This window comes from Chiloscyllium plagiosum, unplaced genomic scaffold (assembly GCF_037043375.1).
Source record: "Chiloscyllium plagiosum isolate Xiang-an unplaced genomic scaffold, Cpla_swu_hap1 HiC_scaffold_10, whole genome shotgun sequence".
NCBI classification, from domain to species: domain Eukaryota; kingdom Metazoa; phylum Chordata; class Chondrichthyes; order Orectolobiformes; family Hemiscylliidae; genus Chiloscyllium; species Chiloscyllium plagiosum.
Genome location: NW_028270148.1, coordinates 4,048,512 through 4,068,329, shown reverse-complemented (window position 1 = coordinate 4,068,329; position 19,818 = coordinate 4,048,512). Strand labels below are relative to the sequence as shown.

The 19,818-nt window shown below is 58.3% G+C and overlaps 1 protein-coding gene across 4 annotated transcripts in view; it reads left to right on the top strand.

The window, feature by feature from the left end:
* The window catches only part of LOC122552545 (protein-tyrosine kinase 2-beta-like), a 186,278-nt gene that overhangs the window by 127,389 nt on the left and 39,071 nt on the right, over positions 1-19,818 (top strand). For all 4 annotated transcript variants that reach the window (XM_087991026.1, XM_087991025.1, XM_087991024.1 and 1 more), the window contains exons 17-19: positions 3,713-3,813; positions 15,751-15,866; positions 19,052-19,152. In XM_087991026.1, coding sequence (XP_087847152.1) covers positions 3,713-3,813; positions 15,751-15,866; positions 19,052-19,152 — 318 coding nt within the window. The remainder of the gene's footprint in view (positions 1-3,712; positions 3,814-15,750; positions 15,867-19,051; positions 19,153-19,818) is intronic.

The window sequence follows — 19,818 nt, the reverse complement described above, 5'->3', positions numbered from 1 at the left end:
TGATTGCTGGGCCTCCTGCTGAGATATTTGTATCATCGATAGTCACAGCTGAGGTGCTGGAAGACTGGAGGTTGGCTAACATGGTGCCACTGTTTAAGAAGGGCGGTAAAGACAAGCCAGGGAACTATAGACCGGTGAGCCTGATGTTGCTGGTGGGCAGTTGTTGGAGGGAATCCTGAGGGACAGGATGTACATGTATTTGGAAAGGCAAGGACTGATTCGGGATAGTCAACATGGCTTTGTGCGTGGGATATCATGTCTCACAAACTTGATTGAGTTTAGAACATAGAACATAGAAGAATACAGCGCAGTACAGGCCCTTTGGCCCTCGATGTTGCACCGATCCAAGCCCACCTAACCTACACTAGCCCACTATCCTCCATATGCCTATCCAATGCCCGCTTAAATGCCCATAAAGAGGGAGAGTCCACCACTGCTACTGGCAGGGCATTCCATGAACTCACGACTCGCTGAGTAAAGAACCTACCCCTAACATCTGTCCTATACCTACCACCCCTTAATTTAAAGCTATGCCCCCTTGTAATAGCTGACTCCATACGTGGAAAAAGGTTCTCACGGTCAACCCTATCTAAACCCCTAATCATCTTGTACACCTCTATCAAGTCACCCCAAACCTTCTTTTCTCCAATGAAAACAACCCCAAGTGCCTCAGCCTTTCCACATACGATCTTCCTACCATACCAGGCAACATCCTGGTAAACCTCCTCTGCACCCGTTCCAGTGCCTCCACATCCTTCCTATAGTATAGCGACCAAAACTGCACACAATACTCCAGATGCGGCCGCACCAGAGTCTTATACAACTGCAACATGACCTCAGGGCTCTGGAACTCAATTCCTCTACCAATAAAAGCCAGTACGCCATATGCCTTCTTCACCGCACTATTTACCTGGGTGGCAACTTTCAAAGATCTGTGTACATGGACACCAAGATCCCTCTGCTCATCCACACTACCAAGTATCCGACCATTAGCCCAGTACCCCATCTTTTTGTTACTCTTACCAAAGTGAATCACCTCACACTTAGCTACATTGAATTCCATTTGCCACCTTTCTGCCCAGTTCTGCAGCTTATCTATATCCCGCTGTAACCTGCCACATCCTTCCTCACTGTCTACAACTCCTCCGACTTTCGTATCATCCGCAAACTTGCTCACTCAACCTTCTAACCCCTCCTCCAGGTCATTTATAAAAATGACAAACAGCAATGGTCCCAAAACAGATCCTTGCGGAACACCGCTAGTGACGGCACTCCAAGATGAACCTTTGCCATCAACTACTACCCTCTGTCTTCTTCCAGCCAGCCAACTCCTAATCCAAACCTCCAACTCACCCTCAATGCCATACCTCTGTATTTTTTGCAGTAGTCTACCATGGGGAACCTTATCAAACGCCTTACTAAAATCCATATACACCACATCTACCGCTTTCCCCTCGTCCACCTCCTTAGTCACCTTCTCAAAGAATTCAATAAGGTTTGTGAGGCACGACCTGCCCTTCACAAAACCATGCTGACTATCCTTGATCACATTATTCCTATCCAGATGTTCATAAATCCTATCCCTTACAATTCTCTCTAAGACTTTGCCCACAACAGAAGTGAGACTCACCGGCCTATAGTTACTAGGGTTATCCCTACTCCCCTTCTTGAACAAGGGAACCACATTTGCTAGCCTCCAATCTTCTGGCACTACTCCTGTAGACAACGAGGACATAAAAATCAAGGCCAATGGCTCTGCAATCTCCTCCCTTGCTTCCCAGAGAATCCTAGGATAAATGCCATCAGGCCCAGGGGACTTATCTATTTTCACCCTTTCCAGAATTTCCAACACCTCTTCCCTACATATCTCAAAGCCGTCCATTCTAATTAATTGTGACTCAGTACTCACATCGGCAACAATGTCCTGTTCCTGATTGAATACTGACGAAAAGTATTCACTCAGTGTCTCCCCAATCTCTTCAGCCTCCACACGCAACTTCCCACTACTATCCTTGACTGGACCTATTCCTACCCTAGTCATTCTTTTATTCCTGACATACCTATAGAAAGCCTTAGGGTTTTCCCTAATCCTACCAACTAAGGACCTTTCATGTCCCCTCCTTGCTGCTCTTAGCTCTCTCTTCAGGTCCTTCCTGGCTACCCTATACCTCTCAATCGCCCCAATTGAACCTTCACGCCTCATCTTTACATAGGCCACCCTCTTCCATTTAACAAGGGATTCCAATTCCTTATTAAACCACGGCTCCCTCACACGACCCTTTCCTCCCTGCCTGACGGGTACATACTTATCAAGGACACTCAATAGTTGCTCCTTGAACAAGCTCCACATATCAATTACGCCCTTGCCTTGAAGCCTACTTTTCCAAGCCACACATCCTAAGTCATGCCTCACCGCATCATAATTTCCCTGCCCCCATCTATAACTCTTGCCCTGCAGTGCACACTTATCCCTCTCCATCACTAGAGTAAAAGTCACCGAATTGTGGTCACTGTCCCCAAAGTGCTCACCTACCTCTAATTCTAACACCTGGCCTGGTTCATTACCCAGAACCAAATCCAGTATGGCCTCACCTCTTGTTGGCCTATCTACATATTGTGTTAGGAAACCCTCCTGCACACATTGGACAAACACTGACCCATCTAACGAACTTGAGCTATAGCTTTCCCAGTCAATATCTGGAAAGTTAAAGGCCCCCATAACAACCACCCTATTACTTTCACTCTTCTCCTGAATCATCCTCGCAATCCTTTCTTCTACATTTCTAGGACTATTAGGAGGCCTGTAAAAAACTCCTAACAGGGTGACCTCACCTTTCCTATTCCTAACCTCAGCCCAAACTACCTCAGATGGCGAGTCTTCATCCATCGTCCTTTCCACCGCTGTAATACTAAAGAAGAGTAATACTTTTTGAAGAAGTAACAAAGAGGATTGATATAAAAGAGAGCTAAAGGGCAACTTTTTCACGCAGAGGGTGGTACGTGTATGGAATGAGCTGCCAGAGGAAGTGATGGAGGCTGGTACAATTGCAACATTTAAGAGGCATTTGGATGGGTATATGAATAGGAAGGGTTTGGAGGGATATGGGCCAGGTGCTGGAAGGTGGGACTAGATTGGGTTGGGATATCTGGTCGGCATGGACAGGTTGGTGTGAAGGGTCTGTTTCCATGTTGTATATCTCTAAGACTCTCTGACTCTAAAACAGACCCTGAGCTTCCAGTTCCCTGTCACTGTAACCCCCCCACCCTGTTTCCCGGCCAACATCTCTGTCTCAGGCTGGCTGCAGTGCTCCAGTGAAGCTCAGCACAAGCTGGAAGAACAGCACCTCACCTTCCCCTCGGGGACCCTGCAGCCCTCCGCACTCAATATCGAGTTCAGTAACTTTAGGGCCTGATCTCCCCCATGTCCCAGCCCCCTACCCCACACACCAGGCCTTGTTATCACATCAAAACTGAAGGAACTGTGGATGCTGTAAATCAGAAACGAGAACAGAGCAAAAACTGCTCTCAGGAAGGGTCACTTGACCTGAAACGTTAACTCTGATTTATGTTCACAGATGCTGCCAGACCTGCTGAATTTTCCCAGCAATCTCTGTGTTTCTGATTTACGGGATCCGCAGTTGGTCTGTGTTTTTTCAGTTTGTTTCACTCACCCCTTGGTGCCCACGCTAACTGCTTTACCTGGATGTTGCAGCAATCATGAAACCTCTCGACCATCCACACGTTGTCAAACTGATCGGAATCATTGAGGAGGAGCCGGCCTGGCTAATCATGGAGCTGTACCCCTACGGAGAGGTAGGTGAGGGGCTGGGGTGGGGGTGCTGGGGGGAGGTGGGCTCCAGAGGTCCTACCAGGAGGAGGGAAAACAGCTCAACAACTTAACCTCCCAGGATATCATTTCATTCAGACCTCAACTCTACGCCCCATTTCATAGATACAAATATACTGTTTGACAGGGACTTCCGCACTGTCGGATGGTCAGTGCTGAGGGAGTGGGCACTGTTGGAGGGTCAGTGCTGAGGGAGTGGGCACTGTCGGAGAGTCAGTGCTGAGGGAGTGGGCACTGTTGGAGGGTCAGTGCTGAGGGAGTGGGCACTGTTGGAGGGTCAGTGCTGAGGGAGTGGGCACTGTCGGAGAGTCAGTGCTGAGGGAGTGGGCACTGTTGGAGGGTCAGTGCTGAGGGAGTGGGCACTGTCGGAGGGTCAGTGCTGAGGGAGTGGGCACTGTCGGAGGGTCAGTGCTGAGGGAGTGGGCACTGTCAGAGGGTCAGTGCTGAGGGAGTGGGCACTGTCGGAGGGTCAGTGCTGAGGGAGTGGGCACTGTCGGAGGGTCAGTGCTGAGGGAGTGGGCACTGTCGGAGGGTCAGTGCTGAGGGAGTGCTGCACTGTCGGAGGGTCAGTGCTGAGGGAGTGGGCACTGTCGGAGGGTCAGTGCTGAGGGAGTGCTGCACTGTCGGAGGGTCAGTGCTGAGGGAGTGGGCACTGTCGGAGGGTCAGTGCTGAGGGAAGGCTGCACTGTCGGTGGGATGTAGATGTCATTGGCTGGATAAGTCTTTATTGCCCGTCCCTAGTTGCCCCTTCAGAAGGTGGGGGTGAGCTGCCTTCTTGAACCACTGCAGTCCATGTGCTGTGGGTTGACCCACAATGCCCTTAGGGAGGGAATTCCAGGATTTTGACCCAGGAATTCTGGAGGAACGGCGATATATTTCCGAGTCTGGATGGGGAGTGACTTGGTGGGGATCTTGCAGAGGGTGGTGTTCCCATGTATCTGCTGCCCTTGTCCTTCCAGATGGAAGTGGTTGTGGGTTTGGAAGGTGCTGTCTGAGGATCTTTGATGAATTTCTGCAGAGCATCTTGTAGATAGTACACACTGCTGCTACTGAGCATCTGTGGTGGAGGGAGTGGTTGCTTGAGGATATGGTGCCAATCAAGCGGCTGCTTTGTCCTGGATGGTGTCAAGCTTCTTGAGTGTTGTTGGAGCTGCCCCCATCCAGGGCAAGTGGGGAGTGTTCCATAACCCTCCTGACTGTTACCTTGGGCAGGCTCTGGGGAGTCACAAGGGGAGTTATTCACAGTATCCCTAGTCTCTGAACTGCTCTTGTAGGCACTGTGTTTATGTGGGGAGTCTAGTTAAGTTTCTGGTCAATGGTAAACCCCAGGATGTTGACAGTGGGGGATTCAGTGATGGTAGTACCATTGGATGTCAAGGGGTGGTGGTTATCACGTCTCGTATTGGTGATGGGCATTGTCTGGCATTTGTGTGGCGTGAATGTTACTTGCGACTTGTCAGCCCAAGCCTGGATATTGTCCAGATCTTGTTGTATTCAAGTACAACTGCTTCAGTATCTGAGGAGTCACAAATGGTGCTGAACATTGTGCAATCATCAGCAAACATTCCCACTTCCGACCTTGTGATGGAGCAGCTGAAAACTCCTGTAGAGATGTCCTGGAGCTGAGCTGACTGATCTCCAACACTGCTCCCAGACTAATCCCGGTCTCCAGTCTCGCCCTCTCTGACCAATTGCTGGTCTGATCCCGGTCTCCGCTCCCGGTCTCCGCTCCCGGTCTCTGATCCCGGTCTTTGATCCCGGTCTCCGATCCCGGTCTCCGCTTACGGTCTCTGATCCCGGTCTCCGATCCCAGTCTCCGCTCCCGGTCTCCGCTCCCAGTCTCCGCTCCCGGTCTCTGCTCCCGGTCTCCGATCCCGGTCTCCGCTCCCCGTGTCTGATCCCGGTCTCCGCTCCCCGTGTCCGATCCCGGTCTCCGCTCCCGGTCTCTGCTCCCGGTCTCCGATCCCGGTCTCCGCTCCCCGTGTCTGATCCCGGTCTCCGCTCCCCGTGTCCGATCCCGGTCTCCGCTCCCGGTCTCAGATCAAGGTCTCCGCTCCCGGTCTCCACTCCCGGTCACCGCTTCCGGTCTTTGATCCCGGTCTCCGCTCCCGGTCTCCGCTCCCGGTCTCCGATCCCGGTCACTGCTCCCGGTCTCCGATCCCGGCCTCCGATCCCAGTCTCCGATCCCGGTCTTCGCTCCCCGTGTCCGATCCCGGTCTCCGCTCCCGGTCTCCACTCCCGGTCTCCGCTTCCAGTCTTTGATCCCGGTCTCCGCTCCCGGTCTCCGATCCCGGTCTCCGATCCCAGTCTCCGCTCCCGGTCACTGCTCCCGGTCTCCGATCCCGGTCTCCGATCCCAGTCTCCGATCCCGGTCTTTGATCCCGGTCTCCGTTTCCGGTCTCTGATCCCGGTCTCTGATCCCGGTCTCTGATCCCGGTCTCCGCTTCCGGTCTCCGCTTCCGGTCTCTGCTCCCGGTCTCAGATCAAGGTCTCCGATCCCGGTCTCCGCTCCCGGTCTCCGCTCCCCGTGTCCGATCCCGGTCTCCGTTCCCGGTCTCAGATCAAGGTCTCTGATCCCGGTCTCCGATCCCGGTCTCCGCTCCCCGTCTCCGATCCCGGTCTCCGCTCCCGGTCTCCGCTCCCCGTGTCCGATCCCGGTCTCCGTTCCCGGTCTCAGATCAAGGTCTCTGATCCCGGTCTCCGATCCCGGTCTCCGATCCCGGTCTCCGCTCCCCGTCTCCGCTCCCGGTCTCCGCTCCCGGTCTCCGCTCCCGGTCACTGCTCCCGGTCTCCGATCCCAGTCTCCGATCCCGGTCTTTGATCCCGGTCTCCGTTTCCGGTCTCCGCTCCCGGTCTCTGATCCCGGTCTCTGATCCCGGTCTCTGATCCTGGTCTCCGCTCCCGGTCTCTGATCCCGGTCTCTGATCCCGGTCTCTGATCCCGGTCTCTGATCCTGGTCTCTGATCCTGGTCTCCGCTCCCCGTCTCCGCTCCCGGTCTCCTCTGCCCGTCTCCGCTCCCAGTCTCCGCTCCCGGTCTCCGATCCCGGTCTCCAAACCCGGTCTCCGATCCCGGTCTCCGCTCCCGGTCTCCGCTCACGGTCTCACTCCCGGACTCTGATCCCTGTCTCCGCTCCCCGTCTCCGCTCCCTGTCTCCGATCCCGGTCTCCGATCCCGGTCTCTGATCCCGGTCTCTGATCCCGGTCTCTGATCCCGGTCTCCGCTCCCGGTCTCCGATCCTGGTCTCCGCTCCCGGTCTCCGATCCCGGCCTCCGCTCTCGGTCTCTGATCCCGGTCTCTGATCCTGGTGTCTGATCCCGCACTCCGATCCTGGTGACTGATCCCGGTCTCCGATCCCAGTCTCCGATCCCGGTCTCTGTTCCCGGTCTCCGATCCCGGTGTCCAATCCTGGTCTCCGCTCCCGGTCTCCGCTCCCGGTCTCCGCTCCCGGTCACTGCTCCCAGTCTCCGATCCTGGTCTCCGATCCCGGTCTCTGAACCCGGTCTCCGCTCCCCTTCTCCGCTCCCGGTCTCCGCTCCCCGTCTCCGCTCCCCGTCTCCGATCCCGGTCTCCGCTCCCGGTCTCCGCTCCCGGTCACTGCTCCCAGTCTCCGATCCTGGTCTCCGATCCCGGTCTCTGAACCCGGTCTCCGCTCCCCGTCTCCGCTCCCGGTCTCCGCTCCCCGTCTCCGCTCCCCGTCTCCGATCCCGGTCTCCGATCCCGGTCTCCGATCCCGGTCTCTGCTCCCGGTCTCCGCACCCAGTCTCCGCACCCGGTCTCCGCTCCCGGTCTCCGCTCCCCGTCTCCGCTCCCCGTCTCTGATCCCGGTCTCCGATCCCAGTCTCCGATCCCGGTCTCCGATCCCGGTCTCCGATCCCCATCTCCGTTCCCGGTCTCCGCTCGCGGTCTCAGATCAAGGTCACCGATCCCGGTCTCCGCTCCCGGTCTCCGCTCCCGGTCTCCGATCCCGGTCTCCGCTCCCGGTCACTGCTCCCGGTCTCCGATCCCGGTCTCCGATCCCGGTCTCCGATCCAGGTCTTTGATCCCGGTCTCCGCTTCCGGTCTCCGCTTCCAGTCTCCGCTCCCAGTCTCAGATCAAGGTATCCGATCCCGGTCTCCGCTCCCGGTCTCCGCTCCCGGTCTCCGCTCCCCGTGTCCGATCCTGGTCTCCGTTCCTGGTCTCAGATCAAGGTCTCCGATCCCGGTCTCCGATCCCGGTCTCCGCTCCCTGTCTCTGATCCCTGTCTCCGCTCCCCGTGTCCGATCCCGGTCTCCGCTCCCGGTCTCAGATCAAGGTCTCCGCTCCCGGTCTCCGCTCCCGGTCTCCGCTTCCGGTCTTTGATCCCGGTCTCCGCTCCCGGTCTCCGCTCCCGGTCTCCGCTCCCGGTCTCCGATCCCGGTCTCCGCTCCTGGTCTCCGCTCCCGGTCACTGCTCCCGGTCTCCGATCCCGGTCTCCGATCCCAGTCTCCGATCCCGGTCTTTGATCCTGGTCTCCGCTTCCGGTCTCCGCTCCCGGTCTCTGATCCCGGTCTCTGATCCCAGTCTCAGATCCTGGTCTCCGCTCCCCGTCTCCGCTCCCGGTCTCCGATCCCCGTCTCCGATCCCCGTCTCCGCTCCCGGTCTCCGCTCCCGGTCTCCAATCCCGGTCTCCGCTCCAGGTCTCCGCTCCCGGTCTCCGATCCCGGTCTCCGCTCCCGGTCTCCGATCCCGGTCTCCGATCCCGGTCTCCGCTCCCGGTCTCGCTCCCGGACTCTGATCCCGGACTCTGATCCCGGACTCTGATCCCGGTCTCCGCTCCCCGTGTCCGCTCCCCGTCTCCGATCCCGGTCTCCGCTCCCGGTCTCAGATCAAGGTCTCCGATCCCGGTCTCCGATCCCGGTTTCCGATCCCGGTCTCTGATCCCGGTCTCTGATCCTGGTCTCCGCTGCCCGTCTCCGCTCCCGGTCTCCGCTGCCCGTCTCCGCTCCCAGTCTCAGCTCCCGGTCTCCGAACCAGGTCTCCGATCCCGGTCTCCAAACCCGGTCTCCGCTCCCGGTCTCCGCTCCCGGTCTCGCTCCCGGACTCTGATCCCGGACTCTGATCCCTGTCTCCGCTCCCCGTCTCCGCTCCCCGTCTCCGATCCCGGTCTCCGATCCCGGTCTCCGCTTCCGGTCTCCGCTTCCGGTCTCTGATCCCGGTCTCTGATCCCGGTCTCTGATCCCGGTCTCCGCTCCCGGTCTCCGATCCTGGTCTCCGCTCCCGGTCTCCGATCCCGGCCTCCGCTCTCGGTCTCTGATCCCGGTCTCTGATCCTGGTGTCTGATCCCGCACTCCGATCCTGGTGACTGATCCCGGTCTCCGATCCCAGTCTCCGATCCCGGTCTCTGATCCTGGTCTCCGATCCCGGTGTCCAATCCTGGTATCCGCTCCCGGTCTCCGCTCCCAGTCTCCGATCCCGGTCTCCGCTCCCGGTCTCCGATCCCAGTCTCCGATCCCAGTCTCCGATCCCGGTCTCCGCTCCCGGTCTCCGCTCCCGGTCTCCGATCCTGGTCTCCGATCCCGGTCTCTGAACCCGGTCTCCGCTCCCAGTCTCCGCTCCCCGTCTCCGCTCCCCGTCTCTGATCCCGGTCTCCGATCCCAGTCTCCGATCCCAGTCTCCAATCCCGGTCTCCGATCCCGGTCTCCGATCCCGGTCTCCGATCCAGGTCTTTGATCCCGGTCTCCGCTTCCGGTCTCCGCTTCCGGTCTCCGCTCCCAGTCTCAGATCATGGTATCCGATCCCGGTCTCCGCTCCCGGTCTCCGCTCCCGGTCTCCGCTCCCCGTGTCCGATCCTGGTCTCCGTTCCTGGTCTCAGATCAAGGTCTCCGATCCCGGTCTCCGATCCCGGTCTCTGCTCCCAGTCTCCGCTCCCCGTCTCTGCTCCCCGTCTCTGATCCCGGTCTCCGATCCCAGTCTCCAATCCCGGTCTCCGATCCCGGTCTCCGATCCCCATCTCCGTTCCCGGTCTCCGCTCGCGGTCACCGATCCTGGTCTCCGCTCCCGGTCTCCGCTCCCGGTCTCCGCTCCCGGTCTCCGATCCCAGTCTCCGCTCCCGGTCACTGCTCCCGGTCTCCGATCCCGGTCTCCGATCCCGGTCTCCGATCCAGGTCTTTGATCCCGGTCTCCGCTTCCGGTCTCCGCTTCCGGTCTCCGCTCCCAGTCTCAGATCAAGGTATCCGATCCCGGTCTCCGCTCCCGGTCTCCGCTCCCGGTCTCCGCTCCCGGTCTCCGATCCTGGTCTCCGTTCCTGGTCTCAGATCAAGGTTTCCGATCCCGGTCTCCGATCCCGGTCTCCGCTCCCTGTCTCTGATCCCTGTCTCCGCTCCCCGTGTCCGATCCCGGTCTCCGCTCCCGGTCTCAGATCAAGGTCTCCGCTCCCGGTCTCCGCTCCCGGTCTCCGCTTCCGGTCTTTGATCCCGGTCTCCGCTCCCGGTCTCCGCTCCCGGTCTCCGATCCCGGTCTCCGATCCCGGTCTCCGCTCCTGGTCTCCGCTCCCGGTCACTGCTCCCGGTCTCCGATCCAGGTCTCCGATCCCAGTCTCCGATCCCGGTCTTTGATCCTGGTCTCCGCTTCCGGTCTCCGCTCCCGGTCTCTGATCCCGGTCTCTGATCCCAGTCTCAGATCCTGGTCTCCGCTCCCCGTCTCCGCTCCCGGTCTCCGATCCCCGTCTCCGATCCCCGTCTCCGCACCCGGTCTCCGCTCCCGGTCTCCAATCCCGGTCTCCGCTCCAGGTCTCCGCTCCCGGTCTCCGATCCCGGTCTCCGCTCCCGGTCTCCGCTCCCGGTCTCCGATCCCGGTCTCCGCTCCCGGTCTCGCTCCCGGACTCTGATCCCGGACTCTGATCCCGGACTCTGATCCCGGTCTCCGCTCCCCGTGTCCGCTCCCTGTCTCCGATCCCGGTCTCCGCTCCCGGTCTCAGATCAAGGTCTCCGATCCCGGTCTCCGATCCCGGTCTCCGATCCCGGTCTCCGATCCCGGTCTCTGATCCTGGTCTCCGCTGCCCGTCTCCGCTCCCGGTCTCCGCTGCCCGTCTCCTCTCCCAGTCTCAGCTCCCGGTCTCCGAACCAGGTCTCCGATCCCGGTCTCCAAACCCGGTCTCCGCTCCCGGTCTCCGCTCCCGGTCTCGCTCCCGGACTCTGATCCCGGACTCTGATCCCGGACTCTGATCCCTGTCTCCGCTCCCCGTCTCCGCTCCCCGTCTCCGATCCCGGTCTCCGCTTCCGGTCTCCGCTTCCGGTCTCTGATCCCGGTCTCTGATCCCGGTCTCTGATCCCGGTCTCCGCTCCCGGTCTCCGATCCTGGTCTCCGCTCCCGGTCTCCGATCCCGGCCTCCGCTCTCGGTCTCTGATCCCGGTCTCTGATCCTGGTGTCTGATCCCGCACTCCGATCCTGGTGACTGATCCCGGTCTCCGATCCCAGTCTCCGATCCCGGTCTCCGATCCCGGTCTCCGATCCCGGTGTCCAATCCTGGTATCCACTCCCGGTCTCCGCTCCCAGTCTCCGATCCCGGTCTCCGCTCCCGGTCTCCGATCCCAGTCTCCGATCCCGGTCTCCGATCCCGGTCTCCGCTCCCGGTCTCCGCTCCCGGTCTCCGCTCCCGGTCACTGCTCCCAGTCTCCGATCCTGGTCTCCGATCCCGGTCTCTGAACCCGGTCTCCGCTCCCAGTCTCCGCTCCCCGTCTCCGCTCCCCGTCTCTGATCCCGGTCTCCGATCCCAGTCTCCAATCCCGGTCTCCGATCCCGGTCTCCGATCCCGGTCTCCGCTCCCGGTCTCTGCTCCCGGTCTTTGATCCCGGTCTCCGCTCCCAGTCTCTGATCCCGGTCTCCGATTCCGGTCTCTGCTCCCGTCTCCGCTCCCGGTCTCCGATCCCAGTCTCTGAACCCGGTCTCCGCTCCCAGTCTCCGCTCCCGGTCTCCGCTCCCGGTCTCCGCTCCCCGTCTCCGCTCCCCGTCTCTGATCCCGGTCTCCGATCCCAGTCTCCAATCCCGGTCTCCGATCCCGGTCTCCGATCCCCATCTCCGTTCCCGGTCTCCGCTCGCGGTCTCAGATCAAGGTCACCGATCCCGGTCTCCGCTCCCGGTCTCCGCTCCCGGTCTCCGATCCCGGTCTCCGATCCCGGTCTCCGCTCCCGGTCACTGCTCCCGGTCTCCGATCCCGGTCTCCGATCCCGGTCTCCGATCCCGGTCTCCGATCCAGGTCTTTGATCCCGGTCTCCGCTTCCGGTCTCCGCTTCTGGTCTCTGCTCCCAGTCTCAGATCAAGGTATCCGATCCCGGTCTCCGATCCCGGTCTCCGCTCCCGGTCTCCGCTCCCCGTGTCCGATCCTGGTCTCCGTTCCTGGTCTCAGATCAAGGTCTCCGATCCCGGTCTCCGATCCCGGTCTCCGCTCCCTGTCTCTGATCCCGGTCTCCGCTCCCCGTGTCCGATCCCGGTCTCCGCTCTCGGTCTCAGATCAAGGTCTCCGCTGCCCGTCTCCGCTCCCGGTCTCCGCTGCCCGTCTCCGCTCCCAGTCTCAGCTCCCGGTCTCCGAACCAGGTCTCCGATCCCGGTCTCCAAACCCGGTCTCCGCTCCCGGTCTCCGCTCCCGGTCTCGCTCCCGGACTCTGATCCCGGACTCTGATCCCTGTCTCCGCTCCCCGTCTCCGCTCCCCGTCTCCGATCCCGGTCTCCGCTTCCGGTCTCCGCTTCCGGTCTCTGATCCCGGTCTCTGATCCCGGTCTCTGATCCCGGTCTCCGCTCCCGGTCTCCGATCCTGGTCTCCGCTCCCGGTCTCCGATCCCGGCCTCCGCTCTCGGTCTCTGATCCTGGTCTCTGATCCTGGTGTCTGATCCCGCACTCCGATCCTGGTGACTGATCCCGGTCTCCGATCCCAGTCTCCGATCCCGGTCTCTGATCCCGGTCTCCGATCCCGGTGTCCAATCCTGGTATCCGCTCCCGGTCTCCGCTCCCAGTCTCCGATCCCGGTCTCCGCTCCCGGTCTCCGATCCCAGTCTCCGATCCCGGTCTCCGATCCCGGTCTCCGCTCCCGGTCTCCGCTCCCGGTCTCCGCTCCCGGTCACTGCTCCCAGTCTCCGATCCTGGTCTCCGATCCCGGTCTCTGAACCCGGTCTCCGCTCCCAGTCTCCGCTCCCCGTCTCCGCTCCCCGTCTCCAATCCCGGTCTCCGATCCTGGTCTCCGCTCCCGGTCTCTGCTCCCGGTCTTTGATCCCGGTCTCCGCTCCCAGTCTCTGATCCCGGTCTCCGATCCCGGTCTCTGCTCCCGTCTCCGCTCCCGGTCTCCGATCCCGGTCTCTGAACCCGGTCTCCGCTCCCAGTCTCCGCTCCCCGTCTCTGATCCCGGTCTCCGATCCCAGTCTCCAATCCCGGTCTCCGATCCCGGTCTCCGATCCCCATCTCCGTTCCCGGTCTCCGCTCGCGGTCTCAGATCAAGGTCACCGATCCCGGTCTCCGCTCCCGGTCTCCGCTCCCGGTCTCCGATCCCGGTCTCCGATCCCGGTCTCCGCTCCCGGTCACTGCTCCCGGTCTCCGATCCCGGTCTCCGATCCCGGTCTCCGATCCAGGTCTTTGATCCCGGTCTCCGCTTCCGGTCTCCGCTTCTGGTCTCTGCTCCCAGTCTCAGATCAAGGTATCCGATCCCGGTCTCCGATCCCGGTCTCCGATCCCGGTCTCCGCTCCCGGTCTCCGCTCCCCGTGTCCGATCCTGGTCTCCGTTCCTGGTCTCAGATCAAGGTCTCCGATCCCGGTCTCCGATCCCGGTCTCCGCTCCCTGTCTCTGATCCCGGTCTCCGCTCCCCGTGTCCGATCCCGGTCTCCGCTCTCGGTCTCAGATCAAGGTCTCCGCTCCCGGTCTCCGCTCCCGGTCTCCGCTTCCGGTCTTTGATCCCGGTCTCCGCTCCCGGTCTCCGATCCCGGTCTCCGATCCCGGTCTCCGCTCCTGGTCTCCGCTCCCGGTCACTGCTCCCGGTCTCCGATCCCAGTCTCCGATCCCGGTCTTTGATCCTGGTCTCCGCTCCCGGTCTCTGATCCCGGTCTCTGATCCCAGTCTCAGATCCCCATCTCCGCTCCCGGTCTCCGATCCCCGTCTCCGCTCCCGGTCTCCAATCCCGGTCTCCGCTCCAGGACTCTGATCCCGGACTCTGATCCCGGTCTCCGCTCCCCGTGTCCGCTCCCCGTCTCCGCTCCCGGTCTCCGATCCCCGTCTCCGATCCCCGTCTCCGCTCCCGGTCTCCGCTCCCGGTCTCCAATCCCGGTCTCCGCTCCAGGTCTCCGCTCCCGGTCTCCGATCCCGGTCTCCGATCCCGGTCTCTGATCCCGGTCTCTGAACCCGGTCTCCGCTCCCGGTCTCCGCTGCCCGTCTCCGCTCCCCGTCTCTGATCCCGGTCTCCGCTCCAGGTCTCCGCTCCCGGTCTCCGATCCCAGTCTCTGATCCCGGTCTCCGCTCCCGGTCTCCGCTCCCGGTCTCCGCTGCCCGTCTCCGCTCCCCGTCTCTGATCCCGGTCTCCGATCCCGGTCTCCGCTCCCGGTCTCAGATCAAGGTCTCCGATCCCGGTCTCCGCTCCCGGTCTCAGATCAAGGTCTCCGCTCCCGGTCTCCGCTCCCGGTCTCCGCTCCCGGTCTCCGCTTCTGGTCTTTGATCCCGGTCTCCGCTCCCGGTCTCCGCTCCCGGTCTCCGATCCCGGTCTCCCATCCCGGTCTCCGCTCCTGGTCTCCGCTCCCGGTCACTGCTCCCGGTCTCCGATCCCAGTCTCCGATCCCAGTCTCCGATCCCGGTCTTTGATCCCGGTCTCCGCTCCCGGTCTCCGCTCCCGGTCTCCGATCCCGGTCTCCGCTCCCGGTCTCGCTCCCGGACTCTGATCCCGGACTCTGATCCCGGTCTCCGCTCCCCGTGTCCGCTCCCCGTCTCCGCTCCCGGTCTCCGATCCCCGTCTCCGATCCCCGTCTCCGCTCCCGGTCTCCGCTCCCGGTCTCCAATCCCGGTCTCCGCTCCAGGTCTCCGCTCCCGGTCTCCGATCCCGGTCTCCGATCCCGGTCTCTGATCCCGGTCTCTGAACCCGGTCTCCGCTCCCGGTCTCCGCTGCCCGTCTCCGCTCCCCGTCTCTGATCCCGGTCTCCGCTCCAGGTCTCCGCTCCCGGTCTCCGATCCCAGTCTCTGATCCCGGTCTCCGCTCCCGGTCTCCGCTCCCGGTCTCCGCTGCCCGTCTCCGCTCCCCGTCTCTGATCCCGGTCTCCGATCCCGGTCTCCGCTCCCGGTCTCCGCTCCCGGTCTCAGATCAAGGTCTCCGATCCCGGTCTCCGCTCCCGGTCTCAGATCAAGGTCTCCGCTCCCGGTCTCCGCTCCCGGTCTCCGCTCCCGGTCTCCGCTTCTGGTCTTTGATCCCGGTCTCCGCTCCCGGTCTCCGCTCCCGGTCTCCGATCCCGGTCTCCCATCCCGGTCTCCGCTCCTGGTCTCCGCTCCCGGTCACTGCTCCCGGTCTCCGATCCCAGTCTCCGATCCCAGTCTCCGATCCCAGTCTCCGATCCCGGTCTTTGATCCCGGTCTCCGCTTCCGGTCTCCGCTCCCGGTCTCTGATCCCGGTCTCTGATCCCGGTCTCAGATCCTGGTCTCCGCTCCCGGTCTCTGCTGCCCGTCTCCGATCCCCGTCTCCGCTCCCGGACTCCACTCCCAGTCTCTGATCCCGGTCTCCGATCCCGGTCTCCGCTCCTGGTCTCTGATCCCGGTCTCTGATCCCGGTCTCCGATCCCGACCTCCGATCCCAGCCTCCGCTCCCGTCCTCCGCTCCCGGTCTCCGCTCCCGGTCTCCGATCCCGGTCTCCGATCCCGGTCTCCGATCCCGGTCTCCGATCCTGGTGTCTGATTCCGGTCTCTGTGTTTTGTGTCTATTCAGTTGGAAAGCTACCTGGCTACCAATAAGAACAACCTGGACGTGCTGACCCTGATTGACTACTCCTTGCAGATCTCCAAAGCTCTCGCGTACCTCGAGGGAGTGAAAGTTGTTCATCGGTAAGTCAGTCACTTGATCCAGTGGTCATCTGATCACTGCTGTCTGGCCAGGTGTGGAGACAGGATCAATACTGGGACTGGCTCATCCTGGATTTGTAGATGGGACTAATTTGCTGCTGGGTAGGTCTGGTATGAGCTCAGTGGGCTGAAGGGCCTTCTCATGTGTAATAGCCAATCTCTGACAGTTGTACAGTCATGAGTAATGTCCTCCTGAGACGCATTCCAAACATGAGCTGTGCTATTTGTGTGTGTGAGGGAGATGAGGGAGCAGGAGAAGTTGAGCGAGCTGACAGAGCAGCGGGAGCTGAGCAACTCACTGAGTGAGGATTCTGGGGAAAGGTGATTGATGTCTGGCTCTGAAACTCTCAGATTGCCTTTCCCCAGAAAGCTGTGGGGCTCTCCCTGAATAATCAGACAAACAGATCCCTGCTCCAGAGGAGTGTTGAGGAACCCACTGCTGAATGGACCAATGAAGTGGGAGGGGGGTCAGGGGGAAGAAGGGGATGGGGGGAGCTGGTGCTGTCCTGTTAATGTCACTGCTCTCTAACAATCCAGAGGCTCAGGCTAGTGCTGACAGTGACTGGTGGGATTTAAATTCAATTACCATGTATACGTGAGTAAAAGTCAATCTCCTACTTTTGGCCAGAACATCTGGAATTTTCTGTATATCTCATAGAAAAGTTAATTTTAGTTCTTCACCAGTAACAGATCAACATTTCAGAGTCTAGGTACTATTCTGTACGTAAATGTTACGATGAGGAAATGAAATTTTTCTTTTGTGTTATTATGTGTTTTTCTGTACAATTCACACTGGTTTTTAAAGACGCATCAGGTCAGAGTCAGATGACAACCTCCCTCTGCGCTGAGCTCCGTTCCCCTGTAGCACTCCTGCAATAGTAATATTACCGTGATTCAGTGTGTGTTTTCGTTATTCATTTAGACATCCATTGGGCTACGGCTAAGACATGGTATTTTGGTCTGTAACGTGAATTTCAGCCCCTCAAAAGTCGTATCCATGTAATAGTCGATCCCATAAATTTAACCTTAAAAACTAGTCTAAAAAATTTGATCTTTACATGAGTATATACGGTAATAAAATCTGAAATTGGAAGCTAGTCTCATGACAACCATCATCAATTGCCATAAAACCCCACTTGGGTCACTCATGCCATCCTTACCTGGTCTGGCCTGCACGTGACTCCAGACCTTCGGCAATGGGGTTGATTTAACTGTCCTCTGACATTAGGGCTGGGGAATAAATGCCAACCTCCCACATTCCATGAAAATGTTGAAAAACAGAGAAGGTCTGAGGAGTGGAGGCTGTCACTGTATTCTGTGAGGACTTTCTGAGGGGTTTTATTCTGAGGAAGAGCTCCACAGGATGGACAGTCAGGCAGATCAGAGGGAACCAGCCGAGTTTCCAAACTATCCATCAGTTTCCTGCCGACTCCTCCGTCAGACTCCGGTTCCCCTTGATTGGATTGAGGGTCAGGGGAACTGGCTTTCCATGATGACAGTAAACCAGCGAGAAACACAAAGGTGTACTGTAAAAGCTTCTACATGTGTATGGAAAGGAAAAGATTCGCAAAGTATGCTTTACAAGCAAGGTCAAGAGGAATGAGGAAATGGCAGGAAATGTTGCGTGCAGTTCTGGTCACTGCATTATTGGAAGGATGTGGAAGCTTTAGAAAGGGTGCAGAGGAGATTTACCAGGATGTTGCCTGGTCTGGAGGGAAGGTCTTATGAGGAGAGGCTGAGAGACCTGGGTCTGTTCTCATTGGAAAGAAGAAGGTTGAGAGGTGACTTAATTGAGACATATAAGATAATCAGAGGGTTAGATAGGGTGGACAGTGAGAGCCTTTTTCCTCAGATGTTGATGGCTAGCATGAGAGGACGTAGCTTTAAATTGAAGTGTGATAGATGTAGTACAGATGTCAGAGATAGTTTCTTTACTCACAGAGTAGTAGGGGCATGGAATTCCCTGCCTGTAACTGCGGTAGACTCGCTAACTGGAAGGGCATTTAAACATATGGATGAGAATGGAATAGTGCAGGTTAGATGGGCTTCAGATGGTTCCACAGGTCAGCACAACATCAGATGGTTCCACAGGTCAGAGGGCCGAAGGGCCTGGACTGCGCTGGAATGTTCTATGGAATGTTTATAAACCTCCTAGAATTATTGGAGAAGCTAGGGGCCTGAGTGAAAGGGTAAGATATCAACATTAGGAAAATAAAAATTACCAGACAATTTAATATGTCTTAAAGCGGATAAATCCCATGCAGTTGAAGATTCACACGTCAGTGTTTTGGAAGAGTTGCTGTAGATATAGTGGGTGTGTTAGTGGTCACAATTTAAAATAATACAGAGTGTGGGAGGGTTGGAAGCTGGTGAATACCTCCCGCCTCAGCCTCACCATGGAAAGAGGATGCTGAGACAGGGTTGCCCAGCATCAGCCGTAGGGAACGTGTCAGGTCTACAATAAAGGATGCAGTTCCCAAGTTAGACCCAAAGGGTAAGGGTCCGTGAGGAATATACAAAACTGCTTGAGAGGGATTCGAAGGGGCTAAGTGCGTGGGGAAAAGATTTGGCAGATAAACTACATTGTAGACAAGGATGTGGTTATCCAGTTAGACAGGGAAACAGAGATACAGAGAATTTCTTCAACAGTAAGAGGCTGGAGAGTGCCTGAACATCAAAGGGATTTGAGTTTCCATCAGCTGCTGAATGTTACCGTATTCAATGGAGCTGGATGGGGCAGAATGGACTCTGCTTGTTCCTGTTTCTTATGTTCTTAAAGTTGAATGAAGTGATTATTGTCTGTCTGTCTGTATCTCTCTCTCTCTCTCTCTTTCTAATTTCACTTCTCTCACTCACTGTCTTTCTTACTCCATCTCATCCTCTTTCTTCCTCTTCCTCTCTTCACTCTTACTCTGTCTTCTTCTCTCTCTCTCTCCATCTCTCCAAGTCTGTCTCACTCTTCCCCTCTCTCCCTCTCTCTTCCTCTCCCCCTCTCTCTGCCTCTTCCCCTCTCTGCCTTTTCCTCTCTCTCTCTCTCTCTCTCTCTCTCCCCCTCCCCCTCCCCCTCTCTCCCCCTCTCTCCCCCCATGTCTCCCTCTCTTTCTCTGTCTCTCTCCCCCCTCTCTTTCTCTTTCTGACCATCTCTCCCTTGTCTTTCCCTCCCTCAGGGATATAGCGGTGAGGAATGTTCTGGTCGCTGCTCACGACTGTGTGAAGTTGGGAGATTTTGGTCTCTCACGTTATATCGAAGACGATAATTATTACAAAGGTAGGGATGCTTCATTCCAGTCTTTCAGCACTCTCAGTCTCTCTGTGTTCCAGACACAGGGAAGCTGAAACACACTGAGTATCTGGGAAAATAGTAATATCTGAGCTCTGGGCTCGGAGCCCCATCTGAGATGTGAGGCATAAGGCAGACAGACCCCTCCCTGTGTGGGATTGGTGGATAGATGTTGGAATTTTGTGACACATAAGTGGCTGTCTGATTAACATTTACATCAACATGACTTCATGGCGAATGTGTTTCACTGGGCATGAGGTGGTTTGAGATCTGGTGAAAGAAATATTTGACACTTTCCTGGTGATACCCATGGGGATGTGTATAGTTATTTCACAATCCAGTGACACATAAACAAGTGGTCCCAGTGGGAGATCCCAGTCACTAGTCAGGGTGCTCACAAACCTGCTAGGGAGACAGCGTAGAGAGAGCGTTACTCTGTATCTAACCCTGTGCTGTCCCTGTCCTGGGGGTGTGAGATGGGGGAGCGTGTAGAGGGAGCTTTACTCTCTTTCTAACCCTGTGAAGTCCTTGTCCTGGGGGTGTGAGATGGGGGAGCGTGTAGAGGGAGCTTTACTCTGTATCTAACCCCATGCTGTCCCTGTTCTGGGAGTGATTGACGTTAAGAAGTTGAATTGTTGGAATGAATCCTACCCC